This window comes from Xyrauchen texanus, chromosome 50, assembly GCF_025860055.1.
Source record: "Xyrauchen texanus isolate HMW12.3.18 chromosome 50, RBS_HiC_50CHRs, whole genome shotgun sequence".
NCBI lineage: Eukaryota > Metazoa > Chordata > Actinopteri > Cypriniformes > Catostomidae > Xyrauchen > Xyrauchen texanus.
In genome coordinates, this window is record NC_068325.1 from 11916327 (window position 1) to 11942717 (window position 26391).

General features: G+C 38.0%; 1 protein-coding gene across 1 annotated transcript; it reads right to left on the bottom strand.

Moving 5' to 3' along the window:
- Positions 1-742: 742 nt before the first annotated feature.
- On the bottom strand, positions 743-26391 carry LOC127641253 (mesoderm induction early response protein 2-like). Its single transcript, XM_052124093.1, has 13 exons — positions 26378-26391; positions 19698-19870; positions 19471-19596; positions 16819-16939; positions 15209-15288; positions 14851-14920; positions 14570-14721; positions 12898-12979; positions 12657-12751; positions 10666-10796; positions 6639-6760; positions 6236-6356; positions 743-2355 (listed from the first exon to the last, which is right to left on the bottom strand). Exons 2-12 carry the CDS (start codon positions 19860-19862, stop codon positions 6277-6279), a joined length of 1224 nt encoding a protein of 407 aa, XP_051980053.1. The 5' UTR covers positions 19863-19870; positions 26378-26391; the 3' UTR covers positions 743-2355; positions 6236-6276.

Genomic DNA, 26391 nt, shown 5'->3' on the forward strand with positions numbered 1-26391 from the left:
TGGACCCACAGAGCTGAGAAATTCTTCTAAAAATCTAATTTGTGTTCTGCAGAAGAAAGAAGTCATACATATCTGTAATGGCATGATGGCGAGTAAATTATGAGGATTTTTATTTATGGGTGAATTATAACTTTAATATAATTGTATTAATATTAGTATGTATTTATTTTATATACATTTTTAAGAATTTAGTTACTAATAAATACAATGTAGCTACATCTCAGTAAACCTAAAAGGTATAAATACACTAGTAAAACGTGTTGGACAGTTTTTGGACTGTACCCGTTCGTCAGTTTTAGGAGGAAACTGAAGTCATATTTCCACAGTAACAGAATAACTCACATTAGTTCACACACCCTCAGAGTCAACACAAACAATATAATAAATGCTAATAAACAAGCTTATAATTGCAGGTCTGCTCACATACCAAGTTAAAAATGAACCTTTTTTTTGCTCTTTTACACTCCTCTGAACTACTCATCCATCTATGGTGAATATATTTTGAAGGCACTAAACTGAGGATGTAAACACAGAATATGTAACCTATAGGTGATATTACATTTGTGCTTCTTGTATGAATGAGAACTGAACATTGCACTTTTTTGTCAAATGCATCAGCGGCTGATTAAAACCTCTTTTATATTCACACAAGCACAGACACTTGAATTTCTTTAGCTATTTCTGTACAAGATTAGGCTGTCGCTAAAACAGTAGACAGAATGCAGAATCTTTATTATTACTAATATTTACAAAATATAATAACAGGGACAATAAATCAATATAACAGGAGCAGTAATAGATAAATTGCTAAAAAAAAAAAAAAAAAAACATAATAAGGTCAAATGAGCCAAAACAGTGTTTGTCTCCCTTTCATTTCTTCTGAAACTTGCGTGAAATTGACAAAAGCAGTCTAAACAATTAGAAGCAACAGCAAAAAATTCTATATATATATATATATACACTGAAACTCGATGTACGCAAAGAGATGCGGATGATAACATAAGCAGTTATCTATCCTAAATAACAAAAGTCCTTGTTGGTGGCACTTTGAGCAAATGACAAGTCACAAATGAGGTACTACAGTGGATGTGATGGTCCGAGTCTCTCTGTAGTGAAGGATTCTGGGGAATAAGGTTGGCTGCAAAACCTGAGAAACTTAATACAGTGAATAAGCCACAGTAGAATTTGACTTAAAAAGATAGTTCACCTAAAAATGAAAATTTTTCGTCATTTATTCACCCTCGTTTCAAACCCGTATGAAAGTCAGCCATGATGACTGAATGTACATTTTTAGGTGAACTATACCTTTAGGTGTTCCTACACTGGCAAATCAGATTACATTTGTTGGCAAAGCATTTGTGGAGCATATAAACATAAACCATTCAAAAACCCTCTTCAACACTAAGTACTTCTGTACTGATGGACCAGACCGAGAGGGAAACGATCAAAGCCCCTGAGGAACTCGAAATTGTATTGCACAAAAAGATCCTACAACAGAAAAGCCAGAATCCCACAAAGGGTCAATGAAATTAACAATACATGAAAGCAATGACAGTTACTTAAAAGTCCACCATCATACTTGTAGGAAAATAAACTTTTGGGGGTTAGTTCACCTAAAATGTGATGTTAGCCAGGATGTTAGTCTCAGTCATCATTCACTTTTATAGTATGGAAAGAGGATCCAATGAAAGAGAAAAGTGACAAATGCTAACATTCTCTCTTCTTTTGTGTTCCAATGAAGAAAGTAAGTCATACAGGTTTGGAATGAAATCAGGGTGATTAAATAATGAGTGGTTGAAATATCCTGTTTAACAGAATTAATTTGATTTATTAAACTAAAAAACACTCTCATTGCATGTGGTAGAGTCATTTGTTTAGATCTGGAATGTTGTCCATTGTTGAGTCACTGTATGAGGGACTGAGAGTGTTGGATGGGCGTGGAGCAGATGGTGGAGGGAGGGCAAAAGAGGCTACTGATAACCCCAAAATCTGGGATGGCAATGGATGGGGAAACAGGGGACCAGACAGGTGAGGAAGGTAATGAAAAGTCAAGCTGAATTCTTCTCGAGGGAACATAATTGGTAGGTACAATGTCTCCAGGAAAAGAGCCCAGCTGCAGCTGATAAAGACCTGTTTCCGGGAGCCCTGAGTCTGGCTGAGAGGAAGGGATGGTGTGGTTACAGGACAGCGGGGAGAAGTAAAGCTGAGTGGACAGGGAGGCCAGGTCTGGACAATCTGTGACAGGAGTCTGGAGAGCTGGTGGGAGTGGCGAAAATTGGCTGAACATTTGCTCCCCCTGTAGGCTAGAGCAAGAATCCTCACGTAGTTCCATCTCCCAAATGTCTTGCTTAGAACCTGGATGTAAAATCGTGAAAAAGGTTTAACAACAGAAAGTGGTCAAGTGTTCAAATGAAAACCACATTGTTTAATATGCCCTCTGGAACAAAGGAAACTTTGAAAGGAACTTTTGCAATAAATGTATTCTTTTTTTCTTTTATTCTAGAGCTGTTCAGATTTTTGTCCAAAACCCAGATAATTAGCACTTTCAACCATCCCTGGGTTTGCCATTTCCAATGGGATTTTAGAATAGAGTTTTCAATTTATGAATAAAAAAACAAGGTTGTAAACATTCCTTGAAAAGACTTTCACATTTTGTTCTATCTAGAACATAAATGACTAGGGCTGTCAACTGATGATATGCTGTTTTATACATTTAATTTATCGCAATTATTACGGTTTCATAAATCGGTATTGGCTAAAAAGGCCCCTGAATTAAATATATAATAATCAAAATTATTTTTAATTATTTTAAATGTAATAATACAGTCATCAGATAATAAGGTTCTATTTGTAAACATTAGTCCACTACAACAATTAACATGAACTAACAATGAACAAGAATTTACAGCATTTATTAATCTTGATTAATGTTAATTTCTATTTCTACGAATATATTTTTTAAATGAAAAGTTGTATATGTTTACATTAATTAATGCACTGGAACTAACATGAATCAACAATGAACTTTGTATTTGTATATGAACTAACACAAACAATTTTTTTTCATAAATTAACATTAACCAAGATCAAAACATTCTGTAATAAAATATTGTTCATTGTTAGTTCATGATACCTAATACATTTATTAGTGTTAACAAATATACACTTATTGTATAGTGTTACCTTTTAACAATTCAGATAATTCACAGATATTACATTATTGTGACAGATGATTTAAGCATTGATTAGGCAATATAAAAAGTGGCTTTAGAAGTCTATATATTGTTCCCCCTCTGTTACTCACTCGACATTGTGTCGATTGTAGTGACACAAGGGGCTTCTTTCGGGAGCTTCGGATACCTCTGAATATGATAAAGGGCAATGATTTCACGTCTTAATTTTGCCCCAACACAGACCCTTTCTACGATTCGCGTTCGAGGACCGAGTGTACCAGTACAAAGTCCTCCCCTTTGGCCTGTCCCCTCACATCTTCACAAAGCTTGCAGAGGCCACCCTTGACCCCACTAAGGGAAGTGGGCATCCGCATCCTCAACTACCTCAATGACTGGCTGATCTTAGCTCACTCTCGAGAGGCATTATGCGCCCACAGGGTCTAGGTGCTCAGGCACTTCAGCTGACTAGGGCTTCAGGTCAACTGGTAAAAGAGCAAGCGCTCCCCGGTTCAGAGCATCTAATTTCTTGGCATGAAGTTAGACTCAGTCGCAATGGTAGTGTGCCTCACAAACGAGCACGTGCAGTCGGTGCTGAATTGCTTCTCGTCGTTCAAAATAGGCACTGCGGTCCATCTAAAACAGTTCCAGAGGCTCCTGGGGCATATGGCATCCTAAGCCGCGGTTGATGCATATGAGACTGCTCCAGCACTGGCTTCAGACTCGAGTTGCGAGATGGGCATGGCACCGCGGCACATATTGTGTGATCTTCACCTTCCTCTGCCATCAGTTATTCAACCCCTGGACAGACCTCTGCTTCCTGCGGACAGGAGTCCCCCTGCAGCAGGTGTCCAGGCACATCATGGTCACCACAGATGCCTCCAAACAGGCTTGGGGCACCGTGTGCAATGGGCACTCAGCCGCCGGTTCCTGGTCGGCCCACGGCTACGTTGGCACATCAACTGCCTAGAGTTGCTGGTTGTATTTCTTGCCCTGTGGAGGTTTCTCCCACAGATCAGAGGCAAGAACTTCTTGATCCATTCAGACAGCACAGAGACGGTAGCATACATAAATCGCCAATGCGCCGTGCGCTCTTGTCATATGTCACAACTAGCCCGCCATCTCCTCCTTTGGAGTCAGCACCGACTGAGGTCGCTGCACGCCACTCATATCCCAGGTAGCCTCAACACGACAGCGGACAGCACCTGCCTGGCAAATCCCCCTGAGGAAAGACTTTCTTTCTCAGGGATGGGGACCCTCTGGCATCCGTGCCCAGACCGCTGGAACCTCCACGTCTGGCCCCTGGACAGGATGCGGAAGATCTGAGTAGTCTACCATTAATCCCCCTGTGTGTACTTTCCACAGTACGGTCCCCCTGCCGGCGGACCCGCGTCTCCCTTGGGCAGTCCCCTCTGTCCCCCAGTTGCTGTGTTTGTAGCAGGATGTGGTCTCCACGGGGTCTTTTCCCCCTGAAAGAATAGCAGTTGGACAGGAACGCCTTCCCCGATGCGTGTTATAGTGTTAAATGGCCCCAGCCGCATCTACCACTCTATGAGGAGAAACATAGAGGGGAAAAGGCCGCGGCTGGCACGACCTGCTCCCCTGCTTGCCACGTCGCTTGTTCCCACCCCTCAAAGGAATCCTTGCTCGGATGCCGGGAACCTAATAAAAACAATATGACGTCTTAGTGGGGCGTCGGGGAAGGTTACGTGCAGTCTGATGCTCATAATCCTTTGGCATGCTACAGCTTGCCGCATCAGCAGATCACGTAACACGGTTCAGTGTAGGTGGCGCTATTGAATAGGGAACCCTTGTGTCACTACAATCGACACAACATCGAGTGAGTGACAAAAGGGGAACGTCTAGGTTACTAGTATAACCCCTGTTCCCTGAAGGAAGGAATGAAACGTTGTGTCCCCATTGCCACAACACTGTACCAAGCCGCTGTAATGGCTGAACCTTATTCTCGGCTTTTTATACCCGTATGTCTGGGGGCGGGACATGCGAATTCTGTTCGCCAATTTGGCATTGGCCTTTTTCATATTCAAAGGTATCCGAGGTTCCCGAAAGAAGCCCCTTGTGTCACTACAATCGACACAACGTCTCGTTCCCTCCATCAGGGAATGTAGATTACACTAGTAACCTAGACGTTTTGTCTTATTTCCATATCATTGAACATGTGCCTGCAGTCCACAGCAATACATTTTGCAATTGAGTTTGTCTATCTGTCCTGAGGTAGACATGACACATCCACAGTAATAAGTTTTACATTTTGGCCTGCCATCCACACGTCTAGTACATTCCCTCATGAAAGATTTTAAGTACACAGTCCTTCGTCTTTTTGTCCGATTTTCAAATACTTTTGTCACCAAATCAAAGTAATGTTGTGATTTACCTCAGAGCTTGTTGGTTTGATTCATGGCTTAGAACTCTTTTAAGAAAGATTTTATGAAACCCCTATGGACAAAATTATTGAGAAAAACACTTCCAGAACCAAAACAGCTGAAAAAATGGGCAGGCACTGTTGAGCTCTACTCTAAAAACTCAATCCCTGTGGGGGCCTTGGTAGCTCAGCGAGTAAAGACGGTGATTACCACTCCTGCAGTTGTGAGCTCGAATCCAGGGCGTGCTGAGTGACTCCAGCCAGGTCTCCTAAGCAACCAAATTGGCCCTGTTGCTAGGGAGGATAGAGTTACATGGTGGTCCTCCTCGTGGTCGCCATAACGTGTTTCGCTCTTGGTGGGGTGCGTGGTGAGTTGTGCGTGTATGCTGCGGAGAATAACGTGAAGCCTCCACATGTGCTATGTAACATGCTCAACAAGCCACATGATAAGATGTGCGGATTGACGGTCTCATACGCAGAGGCAACTGAGATTCGTCCTCCACCACCCGGATTGAGGCGAGTCACAACACCACCATGAGGACGCATTGGGAATTCCAAATTGTGGAGAAAGTTTTTTCTCCCATTCCCTTGATGAATTAGCCTTGTAGGTTGGCCTACAAATTTATGTCATGACTGAACAGCTCTTATTCCTGAGACTTTTATCTAAATCTCTGATTTTTACCTGTGTACCTGTCAGTTTTAGGTTGTCAAAGCGCAGCAAGCTCAGGGCTTTAAGAGGAAGCGCGGCGTGCGTTTCCGTCGTGGACGACCCTGAAACTGAGCTGCACAATTCAGGTTCTCCTCTGGATCACACGACCAAATGAAAGATCACGGAACATAAAAGAAATGGGACAAACACAATGGGATAAAAGCTGGCAGATGGAATAGAACAATGAAACATACCATAATAACTCAAATGACCATTCAGACCAAAAAAAAGGAAAAATGCATTTGTGTTGGAAATGAACAAATTAACATAAATTAAGAAGCGGTTGCAAAATACACAAAAAAATTAAGAAACTTTGCCACAATGAATGGTTTCATGAAGCATATGGAAAGGTGGCATATCCAAAATCCAAACATACCATGATTATTCAGCTGAATAACTGGAGAAGGTGATGGAGTTTGTTGAATGGACGTCCTACTAAGCAAACCTTGAGTGGCACCTTTCACCTCAACAATATCTCCATCTGGCTCAGCATCCTCCCTAAGATACAAATGGAAATCAATTAGGTGTCAACAGAGCTTTATCAAAGTAATGTAGAAACCTTTGGTTAACCTGAAAAATTCCTTTGTTGAAGTAAAAAAAAGCATAAAGTCACAATTTGCAGCTTATTTTTTCCAACAACCACCCAGGATGGGGCCATTTGACTGACATTTACAAAAAAAAATAAGAACTGACAAGCTTCTACTTGCTCTTCAAAATGGTATCATCCATATATTTGGACCAGTGGTTGGGTTTTGTTTTCTCTAAATAGTCCATTGCCAAACAGGACAAGGTTGGAAACATGTACAGTAAGGAGATACTGTGAAAGCCATGGTTTGTCCTTAGAATTGTCCTTGCCCTAATAAAAGGTGTTAAATCACAGGCCTACTTTCATATTTGTTCCAGGTTCACTTTGGATCTATAGAGCAAATGACCATCATTTTATCATGATGAAAATAAACAGTGATGTAGCATCATTATATGCCTCATCCGTTTCTGGTATCATGTTCCCACTTTATTGAATTACAATCATCCCTACTGTACATACAATGTGTCACTTCATGTTGTGTGATGTCTGAGCTTTTCCAAGCGTGATAGACACCAAGACAGTCGCAAAGAGGATCACACTAGTAAGCAGGAATTGCATTAAAATAAAATTCAAATTTTTTTATTTCATAGCAGAGGAGCAAAATGTGCAAATAGTGTTTAAAAGCAAATAAAAACCAAGGTTACTTTATAATAAAAACAACTTAAAAGCCAGAATAGTATCTGTTACTAAAGCAGTACCTACTCCCCTCCCAGCAATAACATTGCCTGAGTCTTATTGTTCTCAAGCAGCTCCAGTAGCCTTAATTTGTGTGCTCCAAACACAACCCAATCCACCCACTAGTCTAGTGCCTGGCCTATATTTTTAAACGATGTCATTAGAGAATGGCATCCTCCCATCCCAATATCTGGTATTCATTCATTAATTTATAATTTCTATGGCTCGGATTCCACCTGCTATTAAAGGAATATTCATTACAAGTTAAGCTTAAAACAGCATTTGTGGCATAATATTGATTACCACAAAAAATTATTTTGACTTGCTCCACTTTTTCTTTAAAAAAGGCAAAAATCACATGCGGAGTGACTCCAGCCAGGTCCCCTAAGCAACCAAATTGGCCCAGTTGCTAGGGAGGGTAGAGTCACATGGGGTAACCTCCTTGTGGCCTCTATAATGTGGTTTCTTCTGAGATTCTTCCTCTGCCACCCAGATTGAGGCGAGTCACTATGCCACTACAAGGATTTAGCGCGCATTGGGATTAGGCATTCCAAATTGGGGAGAAAAGGGGAGAAAATGGGAGAACCAAAAAAGGGCAATAATCTGGGTTACAGTGAGGCACTTACAATGGAAGTGAATGGGTAAATAACCATAAACAATATGTGTGTTAACATGATTTTAGTGTGAGAAAATTGCTTACTAAACTTTTCTGTGTAAAGTTATAGCCAATTTTACAACTTCATTGCCATGCCGATGTAATGTCAACAAACCCTAACACGATGGTAAAAATTACGATTTAAACATCTTTACAGCTAAAAAAAAGTTAACAGAAGATTTAATGTGTGCTTTTATAAAATTATAAACTTCACATGTCTGCCTTCAAATCCTCCAAAAAATGGCCCTATTCATTCATTGTATAAAAAAAAAAAAAAAATGGATATACAATTTAAAATGATTGTAGTCGTAATCATTATGCCACAAATGTTGTCGATTGAGCTTAACTTTTATTGAAATCAGAAAATTCCTTTAAAAAGCGTTTTAGGTGATCAATTTGAAACGGGACGATGCTAAATATAGGTGTAAACATTTGGACAGTGGTCAAATGTGGTTAAAACACATGTGACCAAAATATGTGTTCTCTTACATTTTAGGCAAGGCAAGGCAAGTTTATTTATATAGCACATTTCATACACAATGGTAATTCAAAGTGCTTTACATAGAAGAGATTAAAATAAGAATAAAAAAATAAGAATAATTGAAACAGTTTAGAATAAGATAAAATAAAATACAGTACAAACAGTCGGACACACAGTGGCACAGTGCTCATTCAGTAAATGCACAGCTAAACAGATGTGTTTTGAGTCTGGATTTGAATGTGACTACTGTAGGAGCACATCTGATCTCTTCTGGAAGCTGGTTCCAGCTGCGGCTGGTGTAATAGCTAAAAGCAGACTCTCCATGCTTAGAGTGAACCCTTGGTATTTCTAGCTGATGTGATCTGTTGGGTTTATATTCAGTGAGCATATCTGCAATATATTGAGGTCCTAGCCCATTGAGTGATTTATATACCAGTAATCCTAAATGTAACTGGGAGCCAGTGTAAAGACCTGAGGACTGGTGTGATATGTTAATATTTTCTGGTTCTGCTCAGAATCCTGGCAGCAGCGTTCTGTATGAGCTTCAACTGTCTTATGGTCTTTTTGGGAAGGCCAGTGAGGAGTCCATTACAATAATCCACCCTGCTGGTGATGAAAGCATGCACAAGTTTCTCTAGGTCTTGACTGGAAACAAAGCATCTAATTCTTGCAATATTTTTCAGATGATAGTATGCTGATTTAGTTATTGCTTTGACATGACTACTGAAACTAAGGTCTGACTCTAGAGACACACCAAGATACCTGACTTGATTTTTAGTTGTTTGACCCCTAGCGTCAAGGTATGCATTCACCTTGAGAACGTCATCTTTGTTGCCAAACACAATGACTTCAGTTTTGTCTTTGTTTAACTGAAGAAAGTTTTGGCACATCCAACTGTTTAATTCATCAATGCATTGGTACAGGGAGTCAATGGGGCTGTAATCGTTAGGTGATAGGGCTAAGTAGATCTGTGTGTCGTCTGCATAGCTGTGGTAAGCAATTTGGTTCTTTCTCATTATTTGGCTCATTGGGAGCATATACAGGTTGAACAGGAGTGGCGCAAGAATTGAGCCTTGAGGGACTCTGCATGTCATGGACGTCCACTCAGACTTATGGTCTCCTATACTCACATAATAACCTCTCCCTTCTAAGTATGACCTGAACCATTTTAGGACCATCCCAGAAAGCCCCACCCAGTTTTCCAGCCAGTCAAGAAGTATGTTGTGATCGACAGTGTCAAATGCAGCACTGAGGTCGAGTAGTACCAGTACTGATAATTTGCCTGTATCAGTATTTAAGCGAATATCGTTTATTATCTTTATGAGCGCTGTCTCAGTGCTGTGATGCGATCGGAAACCAGATTGAAAATTGTCAAAGTATCCATTTGAGTTCAAGAATTTGTTCAGCTGATTGACGACAACTTTTTCAATGATCTTGCCTATAAAAGGAAGATTTGAGATCGGTCTATAGTTGCTTAATATGGTCTTATCCAGATTGCTCTTTTTCAAGAGGGGCTTGACAACTGCAGTTTTCAGGGACTTTGGAAAACTCCCAGAGAGTAGTGAAGAGTTTATCACTTCTAGGAGATCTGCTTCCAAACAGTTGAACACACTTTTGAAAAAAGATGTGGGAAGTGCATCAAGGGCCCAGGTTGATGTTTTAAGGTGCTGTACGGTTTCTTCCAAAATTTTGCCATCAATTTCTTTTAAATCAGACATAGTAACTACTTTCTCAGGTTGTGGTTTGATTTGTCTGACCCCAGCAGACAAATAGTGCTTTATTAACATCTGAGACACTCCCCTCAAGATTTGACGAACACAAGTGGTCAAAAGAGAGGCATAGTATGACCAGGTGTAAACGGTGATGTGTCTTGCTTGTCCACTTGTGATCAGATCAACCAAAACACATCTTAATACCAGGTTTAAACAGGGAAGTTATTACTTTCTCAATCTTTATTGAGTCCTTACTGTAAAAAAACAAAACCAAAAAACACTAGTTTTACTCACAAGTTTCCAGATGGCAGATTGCACTTTTTACGCCCCAGCCTGGTGGCTTGCTGTGTGAAATACTCATGCCGTTCAGATTTCTTCCACATGTAGTAGTACTCTACACACTCACCCACTGAGCGCGTGCGGACCTGAGAAAAGACAAATACAATCCACACTTGGGTCTCAAATGAAGGTCAAAAAATTAGGGGAAACCTTTGGTTAATGCTATATGTTAGGAGTGGGAATGAGCAAGGACCTGGTTATACAATATTATTTTGATTTCTGGATCACAAGAAATGGGAAATGATTCTGGTCCCGATTCCACAACAATTCCAACGATTCTTTCAGTATTTCTGAGGATGAAATATTTGAAAAAAAGAAATACAATTCTTGTATTTACTGCCCTCAGCTGTCTGTTGCTTGGTATTCCTGAAGCAGTATCTAGAGCGTTACTCTAATGTAAGTAGTACTTTATCTTTTACGGTACATTTCCCAAAAGCATTGTTATCTACAGTAAGTTGCAGATAAAACATTAAACATAAAACAACTTAAACTTATCTTTCTCACATCTTTCAGTCTATCTGAGACAACGGGACTTTAAATTACTTTATTAATGTATTTTGATCATTGAAAAGCCATTGTACACTTTTTCCGTGGGTAAAAAAAAGTGTGCGAGGGGGTGGGGAGAAAAGCATTTAAAACATTCGTGAAAGGCTCAAATTTACATAACAGATGATGCGGTATACTGTAACTTTATGTTAGCCTTTTTGATAAGTGTAACTAATGGCAATAGAGAAATTATATGTTCATATTAATCATATTGATTCAAAAGAAGACACCGCAATATTTTAAAACTTACATAAATATGTCTAAATAAATAATTAAAATGTTGTTAGCAAAGGAGTTAAGCTCATAAATGCAATCCAAAAATTGGTCCCTAATACACTACCGTTAAAAAGTTTATGGTCACTTACTCATTCTTTCTTTCTTTCTTTTTTCACATTTTAGAATAATAATAAAGTCATCACAACTATGGAATAATAGAAATGGAAATATGGGAATTATGTTGTGACTAAATAAATAAAAACCGCATTATATTTTAGCATCTTCAAAGTAGTCACCCTTTGCCTAGATTTTGCAGACATGTACTCTTGACATTTTCTCAAACAACTTCTTGAGGAATCACTCTGAGACGCTTTTTAAACAGTATTGAAGGAGTTCCCATCTATGTTGGGCACTTATTAGCTGCTCTTCTTAATTATTCAGTCCAAGTCATCAATTTCAAAAAGTTATTAATAAATGTTAATAAGTTATAAAAAACGAATTTCAAACATTTAAACATGCACCTTCAGATCAGAAGGTTTTTAAGATCATGAGAAAAGTTTCAGACAAGTGACCCCAAACTTTTGAACGGTAGTGTATGTATTAAATAAAAATACTAAACAAACAAAAATTTGGTAGCCTAAGTTAATTCAGTAAGACTGAAAGTCTGATTCAAAAGACTTTTACATTAAAAAGAACCAGCACATTTGACTCATTTGTTCAGGAATCGGACTAGACTGATCGCGCTGTATGTTTTGCATTGTTTCAGTAACAGCATTGCAGGAAACACAGTCAGTATGGTGTTCCATTCGCATTAGTGGAAAGAATGCATTTTTGAGAACCGTTAACAAAACCGAACATCACGAAATTCATTCAGTTTTTTAAAAAACATAACCGGCTCTGAATAAGAACCAATTCCCAGCTCTCAACCATATAGATTATGAAATGATAATATTGCATTTCTTTAAGTGTACAGTTATTTACACACTTGTTTGTCATTCATCTGCTTTGAACGGGGCATTGCACAATTATATTCTTTGCCCGTTCGGAGTTCATTAATTGAGTGTTTGTTGACATAATGCTACAGACTTTTCATCTCTTCACAAAACTGTGGATCTCATTTCCCCCAAAATATTACATTATTTTGAGAAAATCTGTGCTGATTCAGTATCAGAATGGTCACTCACCTTGTTGGCCTGTATGAGGTGAAAGTTCTTCCCATGGACACGGTAACCATGCTCAAAGTTTCGACACTCCTCCTGGCTCCAGGCACAAAGCTCTTCTGGAACATTTAAAAAAATTATAATTAAACCTACACATATTATACATACTGGGAGGTGGATGCATTTTATGCCTGCCTGCTAGATTAGAAGAAGATTAGAAAAAGTAAAGAAGAGAGACAATACACAAAATTTACCTAGACCTTACCATTGAAAACCTTCACATTGAAGCGATATCTTCGAAGTGCCTCTTCTGCATTGAAGTTGCATTTAACCAGTTCATAAAGAGCCTTCAAAAGACAAAGAGGGAATTCATTAATAAATGTGATCAATTAAGATGAAAACATGAACCACTGAAGACCATAAAAACAAGTGTAATTTCACAATAAAGTATTTTAGAAACCATCTGACATGTTTTATTTGCACATGATTTTCTTCTGATACCTGTTAACTATGGAGTCCCACAGGGCTCTGTTCTAGGACCATTAACATTTGAGGAGTTGCAGCTTGTAAATCACATCCTAAACTGTGAATTGTCATACAAATTATGAAAAATGAAAGAAATTTATAAGGTAAAGTGTGCAGTTTCTGTGCCACCAGCGCACTAAATGGATTTGCAAACATTTAAGCAAGTCTAAGTCCCTTCCAGCTCACACAGAAAGTAATATACACAGAGCAGCCAAAACATTATGACCACCTGCCTAATATGCTGTCGGTCCTCCACGTGCTGCCAACACAGCGCAAACCCGCTGAGGCATCCTGCGGAACCTGGCACCAAAACATTTATAGCAGATCCTTCAAGTCCTGTAAGTTGCGAGGTGGAGTTGCCGTGGATCAGACTTGTTGGTCCAACAAATCCCACTGATGCTCAAATGGATTGAGATCTAGGAAATTTGGAGGACAGGGAAACACCTTGAACTCTTCATCATGTTCCTCAAACCATTCCTGTACAATGTGTGCAGTGTGGCTGGGCACATTATCCTGCTGAAAAAGACCACTGCCACCAGGGAATACCATTGCTATGAATGGGTGTACATGGTCTGCAACGATATTTAGGTAGGTGGCACATGTCAAATTGACGTCTACATGAATGGCCGGACCTAGGGTTTCCCAGCAGAACATTGCCCAGAACATCACACTTCCTCCACTGGCTTGTCGTCTTTCCACCATACATCTTTTTCCCCAGGTAAGCAGCTGTCCACGTGATGTAAAAAAAACGGGACTCATCGGACAAGGCGACCTTCCACTGCTCCAAGGTTAGTTCTGATGCTCGTGTGCTCATTGTAGACCCTTTCGACGGTGGACAAGGGTAATCATGGGCACTCTGACCCATCTGTGGATATGCAGCCCCATCCACAGTAAGGTGCGATGCACTGTGTGTTGTAACACATTCTTCCCATAACCATCATTACAATTTTCTGTGACTTTCTGTGTAACAGTAGACCTTCTGTCGGTTCAGACCAGACGGGATAGCCTTCATTGCCCTCACTCATCAATGAGCCTTAGGCACCCAACACTCTGTCGCCGGTTTGTGGTTTGTCCCTCCTCGGATCACTGTCAGTAGGTACTCACCACTACTGACCGGGAGCACCCCACAATGCTTGCCATTTCAGAAATACTCTGACCCAGTCATCTGGCCATAACAATTTGGCCATTGTCAAAGTCGCTCAGGTCTATACTCCTGCTCATTTCTCCTGAATTCAAAACACTGACTACGAGAACGGATTGTTAACGCCATCTAATCTACCCAGACATTGACATGTGGCCTTGTTAGCAGATCAACATTATTCTCTTCACCTGTGAGTGGTCATAATGTTTAGGCTCATCTGTTTATGTTAGTGCTTAAAGCAAAATCCTAAATGTATTATGTTTAACCTAACCTGTTCATTATCTTTGACTGTGTCTCCTGTAGTCAAAGTGTTTATAGTTCCATTTTCACTCCCTCTTCTCTGGACCTCAAGCAAAAACTCCTCCACAGCTGGAATGGACAGCACACTGGGGGTCCACAACAACTGGTCCTCATTCTCATAGGCTGTAGATAACAGTAACAGAACAGGTTTGGGTCGCAGGGGACTTAGTAGTTCAGTTATGCAAAACAGACTGGCAAAACCACAAAACACTGCAGCCAGTGTAAAGGATATAAACATGAGAATACACTCACCTCTTTCATTAAAAGTGTGTGAGGAGAGAGAAGGAATTGTTGCCTGATATTGAGAGCCCACCATGATGTCCTGATAACAAAACATGACACAAATACATTTTTAACTATCTATTTTCATTAATCTGTCATTAATCAATCACATTACAAAATGTATAGTTCTGGCCTTGGATGCTGATTGATCTATTTTACATGCCGTGCCTTTCTCCACACTATATTCTGTACCCCAGGGTCTCATACGTTTGCTTAATTAGAGAAGCATTATTTTTCAATTACATCAAACATTTCTTTCTTTCTTTGTAATGAAGTGTGTTTTTTCCCTTTAAATGATTGGCAGCTCATTACATGACTCATGTTTTACCTTGCTTCCATCGCTGGAGGGGATCGTGGCGCTCTCGGCGTCGTCTTCTGAGGAGCTGACTGAAGTGTCTTTGTCATCACCTAAGAGCCAGCCCAAGCATTTGGGACAAACATACAAGAAAATACAACTTGAAAACAAAATACAAAGCACAATTTTTATTGTGGTGACCGTGAAATTAACACGAGCAGAATATATATAATGCAGACAGAAAGCGAATCACTAATAATTGCGATTAAGCTCCAGATATCAAATGTATTTATTCTGTAACAAGAAATAATAAAACCACAAATATAACTGGTTGTTTCTTCAAATTCTGACACTTTTAGCAATCTGGATGTCTAGACAGTGAAGTATCATGTGTAGTATTTTTCAGCACGTCTCAAATTCTGTATTATGTTTAATAGAAATCTGTGGTGGAAATGATGCTGATGGAAATGTCATTTTTAATGTTTATGGAATAAAACGGTCAACTTGTTTGTCTTGCCTAGACTAATTTCATAGCATTTTATAGCATTTATGTATCCTAAATAAACAAATAAATAATATTTTCAGTTTTTGCATAATTTGGCAAAATTAAGGCTTGATTGGGAATGAGGTTATTGATTATTCTGCTCACAATTGATTTTTATTTGTTTCTTAGAATATTACTTGTCTAATTTTTCATCTCAAGTATGCTCTTCAGTGACACTTTTGTCTACTTGGTTAACACGTACACTAACTTTTGAAGAAATAATTATTAGGGGAAAAATTATGTTTTAATAAAGAATAAAGGGGAAAAAAGTTTTTGTGTGGTCGAAATAACCAAAATTATTTTTTTATAAATTGATAGAAATTTTCACTTAATGATCATTAAAATAGCTAATGTTTATTTCACTCTGTGTTTAGATTATTAAAGTTTAAACATGTAATAATATGTATTTTTTATAATGTATTTACATAGTTTCATACTGAAAGTGTGGGTCAGGCACAAAGCTAAAACAGCAACATCTACACAAAAAAAGCATTTCAAAAGTACCAAAAGTAAATGATGAAGGCCTGGTAAAAGGTTTCCAGGTTATTTTTAATATGACCTTCATATAACAAAAAGAAAAAACTTTAAACCTGTTCATTAAAAAAATCTCAGGGACATGAAAGTGAAACCCAACTCTGAATTTAAAGCACTTAGTGCTCACTGGCAGCCCAAATCCAATTTTAAGTGTTTCCAACGCAAGTTTGTTTTTGTAGTTTGATCAGCAAAAAAAAAAAAAAAAAAATCAAATATTTTTACAAAAGACTCCTATGAGATTTAAAATTATATTTCGATTTAGAGTTAGTCTGAACTGTCAGATCAGAATTCAAGTAATTTGTTCACTATTTAGGACACTACTCAGGTAATATTATATGCCATTAATATAACACTGCCTGAACAAAAGGATTAAATTAACCGTGTAGACAGACAATCCTAAAGATCGAATTAGAAACTATTTGGAATTGTGTGCTGTGTAAACAAAGTCTTAATTGCTTTAAATATATCAATTAACCATGAAGAGAAAAAAAATGAGCCAACCAGCACTGACAAGAATATCCACTTAAGAGCACAATAATTGTAATTTGTGTGTGTGATGTCATACCTCGTAAGTGACATTGTAAGAGTTCAGATGCGTGAGAAGTGACAGACAGTGCGATGTCATCAGCAGAGGAATGGTTGCTTTTATCCACCTCATCTGAGAAGAGGTCTTTGTCCATCTCAACCTACAGAAAGAAATTTCATTACCAATGGAGACTCTGAAGTACATAAAGAATTAAAGACTTGTTCTACTAAGAGCTCTTAAAAACAAAGGCTAAAAAGAACACCTATGGTGCAAGAATTTCCATAGATATTTTAAAGTAAGTGCAAACTGAGTCTGTATGTGTTTAATCATTTTGAAATTTAAGGGATTTGAAGGGGGCAAAGGAAAGCTGTTTCAAATGCAGAGGTTGGGAATAGCACCAGTAACACATGGTGATTCCAACTGTTTTACATTTTTCTGAAATTTGTTTCTAATATGATGTTTAGTTTCTTTGTAAGAGACTCTTTTCTTTATGTCACATCTAATTTAGTTCTCAGAATAAAGTGTATTTACTTTCATGCAACTTTCCTAATAACATTCATTCTAAAGTGGTTAATTTCTTAATCTAATTTTTTATTTTGCAATTAAGTAAAATAGCATGCAAGATTAAGCACTTTCTACACTGAATAAGTTGAAGTGTGAAATTGAAAATATTAAGTAAATTCTACATGGGTACTTAAATTCAAAAATGTAAAAATGAATGCTTTAGCTTTTAAGTAAATATTATTTAGGATTGTTTGTTATCTTTACAATGCGTAACCTTGTATCAATCTCAAAGTAAACCATGTCATATGTATTTGCAAATCTGAGTAAATTTCACAGGTAAATCAAATAAGAACATTTTATTTAACTTTTCAAAGCTGGTGTTCATAGCATGCACTGGGCTTGAATAATTAATGAGGTTGAATGGTTTCACCTGTTGCACCAATTTTATTGTTGACTTTGTTGTTATGTTTGGTAACTTCTTGTTTTGTGTAGTCTGATGTTCAATTTATTTTCTTTTTTTTCTTTTGTTGATGATTTTCTCCCCTTTTCTCCCCAATTTGGAATGCCCAGTTCCCAATGCACTCTAGGTCCTTGTGGTGGTGTAGTGAATCAGGGTGGCGGAGGACGAATCTAAGATGCCTCCACGCTGAGACTGTCAATCTGTATGACATATCATGTGGCTTGTTGAGCGGGTTACAGCGGGACATTGCACATGTGGTGTCTTCATGCTATTTTCCACTGCATCTACACACAAATAACCACACGACCCACCGAGAGCAAGAACCACATTATTGTGACCACGAGGAGTTTACCCCATGTGACTCTACCCTCCCTAGCAACCGGGCCAATTTGGTTGCTTAGGAGACCTTGCTGGAGTCACTCAGCACACCCTCGATTCGAACTCGCGACTCCAAGGGTGGTAGTCAGCATCAGTTTGATACATTCAGATGAAATGTGTTTGGTGTACGTTATGTTTTAACCCTGAAATGTGGTTTGATAATGTTGTGTGGAGTTTGTTCATTTTCTTTGGATTGAGTTTCAAATATGGCAGTATTGGAAGGAGCAGTCCAATCACATGGTTAGCCAATCACAACAGTGGGTGTTTACATTGAAGTCTTACAGAGCCAGACAGCTTAAAACCATGCATTTCAGACACAGGGCCAGAGACAGGGTGGAAAATGATTATATATGACTAAATTATGACTGTTTTGGTGCAAAAAAAACTTTGCTAACATTATAACTGGACCTCAGGGAAGATAATACAATTATTAAAAAAAAAAGAGTATGTCATGACCTCTTTAAGTTAAATGAACTCACTCACTTTAATCAATATTATGTAATGAAGTCAATTTTATACCATTTAAATTTACTTAGAAAAACTGTTGGCAAACATTTTAAGTAAATATTACTAGTCATTTTTTTCAGTGTACAATGAAAAAATTATTATGTGGTGATGTTAATATAGAAGAAAAGATTAAGTACTTTCTACATTGAATAAGTTAAAGTGTGAAATTCTACATTCAAACGATTAAATATTAATCTCTAGCTTGTAAGTAAATATTATTAATAATAGTTTGTTATTTTTACAGTGTGTCATCATGCATCAATCCTAAAATGGAAAATCTTATCATATTTATTAGCTAATTTGAGAAACATTTTACTGGTAAGTAAGAAACATAAATGTTACTTAACTTTTCAAAGCTTGTGTTCCCAGCATGCACTGTGCTTGAATATAAATGAGCTTGCATTGTTTCACTGTTTGCTAGTTTATTTACACATTTTTTATTGTTATTTTGTTGTTTGGTTTGGTATCTTCTTGTTTTGTGCTGTCTGTAGTTTTGTACACAAAATTACCCGTTCATGATCTTGCTTCTATTGCCAGTTATGCAAGGTGATGTTGTCAGAACATGCATTAAACTGCCCTGTGGGAGACTAATAATATATTAATTGAATTTTTATTTGAAGTTAAAGTTTAAGTACCATGTAAATTATATTTGTAAGTAAAAGTTACTGTATTTACTAAAATGTTTCAGTAAAACTGATTTACTCTTATAATCAATATTATGTAATGAAGTTAAGTAAATAAAACTTCATGACATACTTATACCATTAAGATTTACTTAGAAAAACTGTGTGCAAAAACTTGCTATATTTAGACTATTTTTTATTATAAATAAAGTGAGTCACCTCATCTAGTGTCGTTTCAGGCAGACTGGCTGCCAGCTCATTAGGCTCCCGTTGTTGCTGCAGGACAGGATCAGGCATCTTGTACCCATAAAGTGCCAGCAGTTGCTCAACTGACATCTCACCACCCTGTGAAAAGGTCATCAAAACACACCTCTTTATTACAAATGGGACACTTACACAGACACAACATTTACTCATCAGGTCTTCATAAATGAGGCAACACTCACTGTGTGGGACTGGGTTGCCATCTTTGCCAGCTGCCTCCGTAGGGCCACAAGGCTCCTGTCCTGCTGCTCTAGGAACGTGGTTGGCCAGGGAAAGGCCTCCAGTGGCGCTGCATAGCCCTGGTGGAAAATGTCTACACGACTGTGGTGTTGGCCCTTGGAGCCCATTCGAACACCTACATGGCAGATTATAAGTATTGGAAATTCTCAATTTGAATTTCAAAATAGATAGCAATGTTTGATGACATTCTAGAATGAAATGAAATGCTTCTTAATAAATGTAATTACATTAATTAAATCACTTGAGTTTGGATGTAGTGGTGACAAATAATGGTAAAGCGGGCATATTTTGCAGCCGATATTTTGCTATTGGTTTACAAACCGTGTGTGTTTGTAAATTGTACATTTTGAGTAAATACTGTGTAAAATAAGTGTTCATTCCATTTCAACAATTTTGTGTACATCTCATTTGCTTTAAACTGTATTCTGTATCTGTGCATTATATCAGCAAACCTGCTCTCTAGATATTGGTATCATGGATACAAAGTGCCGGTTTTACCAGGGACGAACTGCTGAACATTCGGCAGCACATACCAGACAATCTTTTCCCAGTTTTTCACTATTCTGACATTTTACTGGACATTTTAGATGGAGGCGCAGCTGTGTTGTTCAAGTGCGCTATGAGACGTAAGTGAGGGAAGTGAGCCAGCATGCTGGTCAAGCTTCGCCGGCGTGGCTTTCGAACAGTGCTGCGGAGTATTCATCTAGCGCAGGGGTGCCCACACTTTTTTGTGTGATGATCAACTTTTAAATGACCAACTCAAAAAACACAGTTTCGTTTAAAATAAGAAAATGCTTGTTGGGACTACTGCATGTATCCCTACATGGAATTCATCTTCTAATTAATAAAAAAAATATATAATAATGTTCAATGTTGATATCATTCAGTTTTAAAACTTAACACAAAACACCTACAGCACAATAGATTACAATAGCCAGGGCATTTACCTTATTCTGATGACTTGCACTGAATAGAATCAGACAGTTTTGCCTAATCCGGGCAGTAGCATCGCAATTTCAGCTCTGTTCTCAGAAGTCCTTGGAAGGCGCTGATGCATAAACCTAGTTGTCATGGCAACTGAATAAACAAAACCTCGCCTGGTCAATATTTACTCGTCAAGTGCAAGTCAGACAGAAACTAAAAGGAGGAAAGACATTATATTTATTTTTATTAAAATGTAACGAAAGTACATTTAAACTTTGTGCGATCTACCAGCATTGCCATTGCGATCGACTGGTAGATCGCGATCGACGTGTTGGGCACCCTTGAGCTAGCGTATCTCTGCTCTATTCCTAATAAAACAGACAGATGACATCTCCTCACCCATACAAACAAGGACTTTTCAAACTCTGCTGCCTTGTGCTTCACAAAAACCTAGCTGAGTGAAGCCATTCTGGACAGAGCTTTACATCTGCCGTGATTTTCAGCTGTTCAGAGTAGTTTTAATTGCGAAGTTAACAGGGAAAACGAAAGGTGGTGGAACAAGCTTTTACATCAATGAAAGTTGGTGTACAGATGTAACAATGTTAAAGAAGTTGTGTTGTCCTAATTTATCAACTGTAAGCCTTTCTACTCGCTGCAGATGTTTTTCTCGTTTATTCTGGTGAGTGTTTATATTTCTCCACAAGCCTGTGTGAGCGCAATGCTGCAACAGCTGGCTGATCAGATCACAGAACAACAATACTCGGACTCACGTATTATTATTCTCTGCAATTTTAACAGAGCCAATCTCACCCGTGAACTGCCAAAATACAGACAGCACATTACATGCCCCACTAGAGACAGAAATATACTGGATCACTGCTACACAACATTTAAGGATGCATATCGCTCTGTCCCTAGAGCAGCTTTGGGACTCTCTGGTTACTGTCTGGTTCATCTTTTCCGACCTACAGGCAGAAACATAAATCAGCTAAACCTGTAAAAAGTTGGACAAATGAAGCAGAGCTGGAACTACAAGACTACTTTAACTGCACTGATTGGAGTGTTTCTGAAGCTACAGACACTAATCTAGACGAGCTCACAGATAATAGACATCATATATTAGTTTCTGTGAGGATATGTGCATTCCTACTAGGACTTATTTAACGTTCAACAAAGGCCAAAGAGGATGCTTACAGAAATTAGGATAAAATCTTATACAATCAGGCCAGAAACATACTGGTAAAAGAGATTAGTGTGGCTAAAAAAAAGATACTCTGAGAAGCTGAAAAACATGTTTTCAGCTAACATCCCTGCATCAGTGTGGAGAGGACTGAAAAACATTACTAACTACAAGACACCATAGGGAATCAACAACTGGCTGAAGACCTGAATGTGTTTTACTGTTGATTTGAAAAACCCAGTCTCATACCCCACACCTGCTGTGACCTTCACTTCACACAAACATCAACACCTCCTGCAACCACCCTCCTCCCCCTCCTGCTACTCAACCAGCACTTAAGGTCTGTGAAGAGGATGTGTGCAGGGTCTTCCAGAAACAAAAGACAAGGAAAGCACAGGGCCCAGATGGTTTTTCACCCACTTGTATAAAATCCTGTGCTGACCTGTTGGCCCCCAGCTGGCATCATATCCTGCAACATCTAGACAGACCAGGCCCATATGCAAGGATCCTTTTTGTGGACTTATGTTCGGCTTTCAAATAGAGCTGAAACAATTAGTCAACAATATTGACAACGTCGACAATTAAAAATTGTTGACAAAAATGTTCATTGTCGAATAGTCTTTTGATCTCATTTAATGTAACATGAGATCATATGAAACTCTATTGATGACACGAGAGAGGAGCACAGCAGCTAGTGCCTGACTGAGGAGAGGAAGAAAACACATGTCCAGATGCACTCTAAGCTTCAGGTGATGTAGATCACAAAATATAATGGAATTACAATCGAAAAATGCAAAATAAGGAAATACAGAAGCACTGTCATCGTGTAAAAAGCAGAGCCAGATCTGGCATTCCACTTAAGCAAAACCTGCATGACAGAGCATCTAAAAAGCAAACAACCTGGCATTATATCTTTAATGCATTCTTTATTTAAGTTCAAATAATAAGGAAGTGCATCATAAACAAACTACAAAAATGGCATTTCTCTGTGCGGTCAGCGCCACATCTATAGCATAGTTTCCATCCATTTTTCGCGCTATTTTGTTATCCGAGGTAAAGAGGGTTAGATTTTAAATATTTTAAAGTTTTAAAAAGTTCAAAAGCTCTTTTTCTGAAAGTGAAATCAACATTGGTCAAATAGTTCTGATAGTTTATAGTCTTGAAAAAATTGCAGAACATTCTCAGAACGTCATTCAGCTGACTTTTTCGTTTACAGAACAGGGAAAGGCTAATTTAAGTTTGTGTAAAGAAAAGGCATAAATAGGTCTAAAAATATTATTTTTTTTTCGTTTGAAATTTTATCTACATTTTTTCAAAATTAAACTAAACAATTATTTTATAGAACTGGGCTATATGTTAATGTTTCAAAAAAGCACACTGATGCTTTTGCCATAGTTTTGTGTATTTATTTTTAATTTAAATAAATACAAAAAAATGATCTGTTGGCTCTACCATCTCACAGGACCTGAAGTGGGAGACCCACATTGACTGCTGATACAGTTCTACTCAGCAGTCATTGAGTCGTCCTCTGCACTTCAGTAACTGTCTGATTTGGTTCAGCTATGTTGGACATCAGAAGACTACAAAGGACAGTTTGAACTGCTGAGCAAATTACTGGTTGCCACCAGCCCATCCTTCAAGAACTGTACACTTCCAGAGTGAGGAAAAGGGCTGGAAAAATCACTCTGTAGCCCACTACCTTTTTGAACTGTTGACTTCTGATCAGTCATTGAAAAACCCATATTGGTCGGCCACTAGTTGCCATCTAAATTCCACCTGATAAGTACAGTTGAAGTCAGAATATACACATACACCTTAGCTAAATACATTTAAACTCAGATTTTCACAATTCCTGACATTTAATCGTAGAAAACATTCCCACTCCAATCCCTTTAGGAGGTATGCTTGTGGTCATTGTCAATTTGGAAGATCAATTTGTGACCAAGCTTTAACTTCCTGGCTGATGTCTTGAGATGTTGCTGCAATATATCCACATAATTTTCCTTCCTCATGATGCCATCTATTTCGTGAAGTGCACCAGTCCCTCCTGCAGCAAAGCACCCCCACAACATAATGCTGCCAGCCCCATGTTTCACGGCTGGGATGGTGTTCTTCAGCTTGCAAGCCTCACCCCTTTCCTCAAAAAGTAACAATGTTTCTGATCATTGCTCATTAAGTTACATTTTTGTGTAATATCCACTGGAATTGTGATATAGTCAATTAAAAGTGTTATAATCTGTCTGTCAACAATTGTTTGGAAAAATTACTTGTGTCATGTACAAAGTAGATGTCCTAAAAGACTTGCCAAAACTATAGTTTGCTAATATTATTCTCTGTGTTCCTCTGAAAATTAAGTTTTTTATAATTGAAGCGAAGGCATGCAAAGAAAAATGTGACTATATAGAAACGTTCCTTGTCAGCACATAAATCGTGTCTCCAAATTCATATTGTGAATAATAATAATATATAGGCTATAAAAAGCTTAATTTGGTCAATATTAAATATAGAGCATTGTAACGGAGCCAAGTTCTTTAAAAAATAACAATCCCTGGTGTGTTTCACGCATGATTAGTGTTAAAAGTCCCATGTTATGCAACCAATCTAATTTTTTCTGATTATTATTGGGATTTTGGTTGAAAAATTTATTAAATCTGGGATTTTATTAATTTTAGACTCTTGCCTCTATGTCTGTGCCAACTTAGAAAATGTTGTAACGTTTTAAAAACCATCAGCCATTTAATTGGTTATCGGCCTTTTCCACCACATAATTATCAGTATAGGCACAATCCACTAATGGTTGACCTCTAACCATTACAATTAGAATGTTTATCTACATATCTCTTACTTCACTTATACAACAAGTCTGACTTATAATGACTTATATTTAACATATTTTCTTTTATTAGAATTCAACACGTTATAAGGTCTAAAAGACATTCAAGATTATTTAAACACCACAAACATCCATATGGTTTCTTTTTTCTTTGTTAAAACTGCTAAAAAAAACATCTACATATGACTTTATAGAGCTTTACAGAAGTTTGCATTTGAAACCAATGTTACCGGTTACATTTCTGTAAGGGGTGTTATGGTGAAAGTTACTAGAATTATGACAATACCATTAATATGAAATATGTTCCAGTAACATCTAGACATGCTCTCTTTCAATCATAACAAGGGTCTCTTGGAACAAATTAATTTTGAGCATAACTTACCATGTTCACTTTCTTAAACATTTCTAAATCTGGTATAAAAGTCACTCAAGATTATGTAAAAACCCCAAACGTGTTTTTCTACTTTTTTTTTTTTTTTATAACAGTTTGTATAGGACTATATGGAGCTTCACTGAAGTTTGCAGGTGAATCTAAGGTTACCATTTTGTATGGAGTAATCTACTGAAAGTTACTAGATTTATAGCAATACCATTACTAGGAAACTTATTCTATATATGCTTCCTCTAGATGTTTAACTTCTTCATAACTGTTAAAATGATATAATAACACATAAATCATCTCTTTTATCTCTTTTGACTTAAAAAATGGCTTTATAAAATATTTTTTAGTGTAATCCACTATGTTCAACATAATAAACATTTCTAATTGTTGTCTAAAATGCAATCAAGAGCATTTAAACATGCATTAAGTTTCTTTTTTTTACTTCTTTATATCAGTTAAAACACATTTGTGTAGTACTATTCTGAGCTTTACTGAAGTTTGCAGTTAAAACTGTTTACCATGGTACATTATTGTTATTCCATTATTAGAAAACTTGTTCTAGATATGCTTTCTCTAGATGTTCCACTTCATAACTGTTAAAATTATATACCAGCACCTATAAATCTTATATTTCACTAATCTTGGAAAAAATACTTTTTAACAGATTTTTTAGCTTAATTCACCATGTGCTCCAAGTTTAACATCCTTAGTCTGTTCTCAAATGCAATTAAAAGTATGTAACATGCACAAAGTTTTTTATTACAGTTAGTACGCATCTATGTAGGACTTTACTGAAGTTTACATTGAATAAAGCCGCAGCGTTTATTCGCAAAGGGCGCTTTCCTGCAAGTCGGTGCTGAACATTTGCACAGTGACTCTGAAGCGATGCGAGAAGGAAACAGTTTTAGGGAAGTCGAAGAGGCAGTGACAGTCTCTCAAGTATTTAGTCACTTTTTAAACTTTAGACCTGCCATCCGTCCTGCTCCGAGCACACCTGGGACGCAGTTCAGCACCACCGTTCACGCCGGTCCCCTATTGTTTCGTATGGCGCACGAGCTGGCGAATTAAACGCAACGCTAGTGAACGCGTCCAGAGAGATAGCGCGAGAGGCGAGAAGCGCACCCATTTTTAACTTCCTCCTTATTAAGGACCGTTCAACTTTACCGTTTTCTGGGTCGGTCTATAAGACAGCGGGGGTCTTAAGGTGCTCGTTAACGCGCGACTCGCGGTTACAGTGTAACGGAACGGTCGGATAATTTAATCGTTGTGTTGTTCTTACCCTCGAGACCCGCAGCTTACTTACCTCCGCCATTCCGA